At 40.4% G+C, this 6,902-nt stretch overlaps 1 protein-coding gene across 1 annotated transcript; it reads left to right on the top strand.

Annotated features, from left to right (window-relative positions):
• Positions 1-2,675: 2,675 nt before the first annotated feature.
• On the top strand, positions 2,676-5,684 carry LOC109741142 (peptidyl-prolyl cis-trans isomerase FKBP15-1). Its single transcript, XM_020300221.4, has 6 exons — positions 2,676-2,838; positions 2,962-3,011; positions 4,237-4,299; positions 4,787-4,877; positions 5,059-5,163; positions 5,368-5,684. The coding sequence occupies exons 1-6, from the start codon at positions 2,772-2,774 to the stop codon at positions 5,460-5,462; spliced, it is 471 nt and encodes a 156-aa protein (XP_020155810.1). The 5' UTR covers positions 2,676-2,771; the 3' UTR covers positions 5,463-5,684.
• Positions 5,685-6,902: the final 1,218 nt, after the last annotated feature.

Below are 6,902 nucleotides of genomic sequence, written 5' to 3'. Positions count from 1 at the left end.
GCTTGATGCGAGAGCTACCACGTGTCACCTCACGGAATGCCCTAGTGGGCCAACCCAGTAGCAGGTTTGTTCATTTATTCACCTTGTTTGTTTGCTTCATTTTTTATTTTATTTTCCTTTTGTCTGTATTTTCCAAAAAAATCTAAATAAACATGTTACAAAAAATAAGTACAATTTGAAAAGAGTTCATTGGACATTTAATAAATATTCATGCAGTGTAAAAAATGTTCACATGACTTTTAAAATGTTTGTGCCATTCAAAAAATGTTCATGTGTGTAAAAATATGTTTGAGACATTTAAAAAATGTATATACAATGTAAAAAAAATGTAACCGTAATTTTGTTTTAAATTGTGCCATTTAAAAAAAACAAAAATGCTCACTCGTTTCAAAAACATGTTCGTACATATTTGCAAAAATATTAATACAATGTCAGAAAATTCAAGTAACTTAAAAAATATTTAGTACCCTTCAAACCAATGTTGTATTTATTTAATATTTATTCAAAATAATGTAGAAAATTGGTTCCAAGTGAAATTGGAGTCTTATGAGTTCCTCACTCTACTCACAAATTTTCTTTGGGACCCTTTTAGTGGTATCTCTTTCCCAACTCTGCGGTATGTTCTTGCTTTCCCACTATTTTGTTCACAATCACAAAGCATCAACGATGACTATTTTTATACACCAATGGTGACATAGCGGCCTATTACTAACCGCCTATAGTCAAAGGCTCAAAGCACCGTGGATCCCAGGCCTAGCACGGTTACATCTCGCTTGATGCGAGAGCTACCACCGTGTCGCCTCACGGAACGGCCTAGCGGGCTAGCCCAGTAGTAGGTTTGTTCATTTATTCACCTGGTTTGTTTGCTTCGTCTTTTTTCTTTTTCCTTTGTTTTTATTTTCAAAAATATCTAAATACGCATGTTCCAAAAAATAATTAACATTTTGAAAGCATTCATCGAAGGTTTAATAAATATTCATGCAATGTAAAAAATGTTCACTTGACTTTTTAAAATGTTTGTACATTTCAAAAAATGTTCAATTGTGTTCAAAATATGTTTGTGACATTTTTTTAATGTTTATACAATGTAAAAATGTATGTATAATTTAAAAAATAGAAATATATTCGCTCATTTTAAAAACATGTTTGTTCATATTTGTAAAAATGTTAATACAATGTCAAAAAGTTCACGTAATTTTTAAAATATTTCGTACCCTTCAAAGCAATGTTCAATGTGTTGTTTTAATATTTATTCAAAATAATGTTGAAAATTGATTTCTAGTGAAATTGGAGGCTCATGAGTTCCTCACTCTAGTCACGAATTTTCTTTGAGACCCTTTCAGTGTTATTTCTTTCCCAACTATGTAGTATCAATTTATTTATTTATTTGAATTGGACTCCATATGTTCTTGCTTTCCCACTATTTTTTCCACAATCACAAAGCGTCGATGGTGATTTTTTTATACATCAACGCTGACTTAATGGCCTATAAGTAACCTATAGTCAGACCACCGTGTATCCCAGGGGTAGCGCAGTTACAACCCAATAGCAGGTTTGTTCATTTATTCGCTCGGCTTGTTTACTTTATTTTTTTATTTTTTGTTTGTAGTTTATAAAATATTCTGAATACATATGTTCAAAAAATATTTAAAAGAAAGCATTCATCACACATTTTCAAACTATTCCCGCAGCGTAAACAATGTTCATGCAACTTCTAGAAACATATGGGCCATTTTAAAAATGTTCGTGGCATTTGAAAAATGTTCATGTGTGTCAAAAATATGTTCATCAATTTTTTTCAAAAACAAATATACAACGTATTTAAAATATACATATAAATAGAAAACGGTTTGTACCATTAAAATAAGTGGCATTTAGAAAAATTGTTCACACCTTTCAAAAATATGTTTGTTCACTTTTGGAAAATTGTTAACACAAAAAATAATGTAATTTGAAAAATATATCTGTACCCTTCAAACCAATGTCCAAGGTGTATTTTTTTAATATTATTCAACATACCGTTCAAATATGTATTTGAAAATAAACATATACAATGTAAAAAATATTCATGTAGTTTACGAAAATGTTATGTGCAATTAAAAAATGTTCAACGTGTATTGAAAAATGGTTAACATGTATGTGAACAAAAAATGATCAAAACATTATGGAAGTCGTATAAGAAAAATGTATGACATTATATATTTTTAAACATTATGAAGTGTATTGATTTTTTTAACATTATAGATTTAAAAATATATATTACTTGTATAAGAAAAATATTCATGTATGTACAAAAAATGTATGACATGTATTACAAGAAAAAAATGAAATAACCCAAAAATGGAAAGAAAAAATGCATGGAAAGTTGTACAAGCCGGTATCATTTTTAGAACCTCTGAAAACTACGTTGGCTCCATTAAAACCTGACAGTAAGTGAGATATAACCCTAGCATCCAAGGCCCATCCATATTGAGCCGAAATCCAAAATGGGCTGGACCGTTATGTCAAAATGGGCTGGACCGTTATGTCACGAATGTATGATGGCTTCCAATTGTATACAGCCTCAGTTGCTCAAAAAAATGTCTCAAAAAAAGAAAAGTTGCTCAAAAAAAATTGTATACTGCCTCCAAAAAAAAAATTCCATTTGTACACGCGTGTGTATAGTATAGTAACGCGTAACGGTACCCGAGTTGTAGTCCCGTCCAAACCGTATACGATCCAAAGAAACTGTACCTCGGCCGCTGACCAGGTAGGGATTGCAGGGAAGAGCGATGGGGACGAAGAAGCCGTGGCTCCTCTGCCTCGCCGTCGTTGCCATCGCGGCCGTCCTTCTGACCGGTAAAACGCGGGCCGCAACCTAACCTCCACCTGCTCCATCGACCTGTTGCGTCGTGTAAAGATATGTTCTGTTTTTCTCTCGATTTGGTTTTGCTCACTCGGTTTTTCGATCTGGTTCTCCAGCTTCGGCCAAGAAGTCCGCGGATGTTACACAGCTCCAGATCGGCGTCAAGGTCCGTATTCTGCAGGATTGTAACCAAATCGCAATCTCTGCTGCTCTCTTGTATTACTTTGCTTTCTGTGTTCCGGCGGATCTGAGATCCTTCAGTGCAGAGTTCAGGAAAAGGCTGGGTTGGATGATGCTAGATTGCTAGGTTTGGGAGGTTTGCAGATCCGCAAGTGCGAAATAGGCTGTTGTTCCTTCACACACAGGGCGTGAGATTCAGGCTGCAGTTTGTTCACTAGAGCTAATTAGTAAAAATAAAAATGCGGCGAAGCTAATTAGCAATTTACTCGTGTAGTCTTAAGGAATGTTGTTTAACCAACCAGTGTGTGCTTTTATATTGATGTATTAACAAGAAGCCACGATGGATATCTCTCAGAAGTAACATTCGATCTTCTAAGGAATGTTGTTCCAAACTTTCAATACTGTCCAAGATCCCTTCTGTGGGGACTTGTCATATTACACAGGATGTAAATTAAAAGCTGAGCGGAGAAGTGGACAACCTTTGTTTTCATGATTCTTCTGCTATGACAAACAGAAAATTATGTACTTACTGCTAAGGTTCATACATTATTTTAGAAATGGAATATCCAGTATTCAACCACAAACCAGAGTGTGGTATAGGGGTGTTCATCACATTTTGTCCATACCATTGAAGCATGCGCGATAGTACTCTCTTAGTTGTCATAGGCTGTATTTTGCCCTGTCTGATGTTCAACTTTGACAGCAAATTCCTGTATTTGTATTTCATTCATAGCTATAAAACTAGTTACAGGCAAGTGCTTTTGCATGCAAATTTAATGGTATGAAGCTTATACTTATAACATAACGCATGTACTGTTGGATTAGTTGTTGGCCAACTCATGGGTTTGGACAGTCAGGATACGCGCTGCATTTGCAACAGAGGAGTAATAATTTTGAATAGCATTATCAGATACATAGAAGATTTAGATGTACTTAGATGGTTTGAATGGTTTAGAAAAAAGGCTGATGAACACCCTTACTGTGGAGGGTAGAGATTTTCTGTATCTTTTTTTTAGAAAGTGAGATTTTCTGTATCTACGTGCCCAGCTTTCAGTCACTCATTAAGTCTTAATCTACAATCGTGCAACATTCGATTTATAAAGTTCTAAGGCAATTGTATACAGGTTATGTTTTCATTCTTATTACATTCCAATGATAGTATCACTGTGACTTCACATGACACTGTTTTCTTTGGCTCATCCTCTTTTCAGTACAAGCCTGAATCATGTACCCTACAGGCTCACAAAGGTGACAAGATTAAAGTGCATTATCGTGTAAGTATTTGACCGACACTTTTATCTGAAGTCAGCAATCCTATTCACTTATGATACTTGATAGTACTCTAGTCAAAAGAAATAATGACTGTAGCTAGTTATAACAAGCCTGCAATTCCAAGTCTCAGAAGCAAGGGCCACTGAGTTTCCCTTACTGCAACCTTCCTACTGTTCCTTCCAATGACTTTATGAACAACATAGTCCAAATGTACGATACATACTCTCATGTGTGCAGCAACTTTATAATGAATCAGTTGTGATAGCTATTTAACGCGATGTCTCTTAACATGAACCAGTTAAGATGCCGTGCAGAGAAAGTGAGAAACATCATGGCAGAGTGACCCTAGTAATTTATGGCCTTTATTGCGTTGTTTACCTGGTTTGTTTGTCATGTTTGCCTGAAAGAAACTCTTTGATGCTTTTCCTGTAGCGATTTGTCTCCACAGTTTTTGTCATTCAGCTGAAAGCTTGACTATGCTGCGTGCAGGGGACACTCACTGATGGATCAGTATTTGACTCTAGCTATGACAGAGGTGATCCCTTCGAATTCACTCTTGGGAATGGGCAGGTGATAAAAGGTTATTCTCTTTTCCTGGAGCAGCATGCGATTATTGGTTTATCTGTGGTCCATATCGTACTGGCTTGAACAAACAACAATATATGTTACAAAAAAGAAACGTGGATAAACGGCCTGCATTGTTCTTATCAGAAACCTTCGCAATGGCGCCAACACACATTATTGTTTCCGTCTGTGTGTAGGTTGGGACCAAGGTTTACTAGGTATGTGTGTCGGCGAAAAGCGGAAGCTAAGAATACCCGCAAAGATGGGTTACGGCGAGCGAGGCTCCCCACCAAAGATTCCAGGTATGGCTTGTTATTTGTATGTTTGCTTGGTATGGTCCTTGTGATGAAATCATATCCTGTGTACAGTGTAGATCGTCAACTTTGATATTGCCATTCCAGCGAGTTTGTTGCCTGCATCTATCTTATGATCCAAACACGGCATGCCGCCGTGCACTCTTTCATTGACCAGCAATGCTGACTAGCAGTTTTGAACTCTGATGATAGGTGGTGCAACTCTGGTTTTCGACACGGAGCTCATCGCCGTCAATGGGAAGACATCTGCTGGCGCCACCGCGGGGGGTGACGACAGCGAGCTTTGATACAAACATGGATGTACTTTTGCCTGCATTTCCGCGAGTTCGTCGGCTAAGAGGGCCGCCGTTTTTGAACTATTTCCATCATCCTTAAAGTGTTACAGAGACCGGTTAGATTTGCTGTACCAAAAGATCGTTGTGAACAACAGCTGATCTATATCACGGCAAACAATTTTTCACTCCTGATGGGCGCGCGACTGTTAGTAGTGACTAGTGACAACACAAGTATCTTCTGTTTGTTGGACTATGCGGCTATTAGAGCAACTCCAATGGGGCGACCCAAACGGACGGGCGGTTTTCTCCGCTTTTTGTCCGTTTGGGTCGGCAGCGCGTCCAACGCGCCGACCCATATGTGCCGGCGTGGCCGGCTGGCCGCCAAATATTACATTGATTTACATTCAAACATATTGTCAAATAACATAGTTTACCGAATAAAATAGTATAGTTTTACAAGCCGGATACAAATAAAAATGTTTCACATAGTTTTGCAAACGAATAAAAGAAGATACATCTATTGGTTGCCAACATGAGATCACCGGGCACTCCGTATGCAAGCATTCGGATGGCGGCAGTGCATTTCTGATAAGAGGAGAAACCGATTTTGCCGACGGCATCCTCTTTGCACTCGAAATAGTCATCATAGCCGACCACCCCCTCTCTAATACAGTTGAAAAGATGCCTACTCATACGGAAACGGCGGCGGAATTTTTGATGTTTGAACAACGGGTTTGTTGTATCAAAAGTAGTCCTTCCAAAGAAGGAAATGCCCGCTCTCTCGGTTGCGATTCAACGCCGGAAGGTGGCCCGGAATGGAGCCACGGAACAACGCCCGCTAGATGTTGAGGTGGTGATGGACCAACATGGCAGCCAATATCTCCTCCTCGTCGTCGGACGATGAATCGTCGGAGTCGCAAAGGAAATTGTGGAAAAAGAACTCGTCGACGGAGTCCATTTTCGTACCTTGGCAAACTGTCGAACAGCTTGCGGGCGTCGCGGCGCACACGGACCAGCTAGCTACCCTGCCAGCGTCCGACGAGTGGGCCGGCGTCCGACGAGCGTGCCGGTGAGGATCTGGCCGGGGCGTCGAGGCGGCTTCTTGGTCGCGGGCGGCTGTGCGGTGGGGGAGCGGCGTGGGAAGCAGTTTGCTCCCCGGCGGTGGCAGGCGACGGGGAAGTGGGCGGCGGCGGCGGCTGGCAGAGTCGCCGACAAAAATGGGCGGCGGCGTCAACGACGAAGGAGGCGGGCGAGGGTTGTTGTTCTGGGGGGTGAGGGGGGAGGCCAACGAGCCACCGACCAGCGGGCCCGGGGAGAGGAGAAGGCAAGCGTGCGCGCGTCCGTCGCGTGTCCGCCCCGACGCAAATCCTGCTCACAAATAGGCCGGAAATGGGACGCCCGCGAACAAAAAGCGGAGACGCGTCCGTTTGGGTCGGCGCGTTGGGCCGCCTT

Source organism: Aegilops tauschii, chromosome 3 (genome assembly GCF_002575655.3).
Source record: "Aegilops tauschii subsp. strangulata cultivar AL8/78 chromosome 3, Aet v6.0, whole genome shotgun sequence".
NCBI lineage: Eukaryota > Viridiplantae > Streptophyta > Magnoliopsida > Poales > Poaceae > Aegilops > Aegilops tauschii.
This window is presented reverse-complemented; position numbering and strand designations above follow the sequence as displayed.

What these genes read in the sequence shown, in the direction of transcription:
- LOC109741142 (XM_020300221.4), top strand. Translation starts at nt 2,772, where the DNA reads ATGGGGACGAAGAAGCCGTGGCTCCTCTGCCTCGCCGTCGTTGCCATC. An exon ending in CGCGGCCGTCCTTCTGACCG is followed by an intron (nt 2,839 to 2,961) that starts GTAAAACGCGGG and finishes CTGGTTCTCCAG; the next exon opens with CTTCGGCCAAGAAGTCCGCG. An exon ending in AGATTAAAGTGCATTATCGT is followed by an intron (nt 4,300 to 4,786) that starts GTAAGTATTTGA and finishes TGCTGCGTGCAG; the next exon opens with GGGACACTCACTGATGGATC.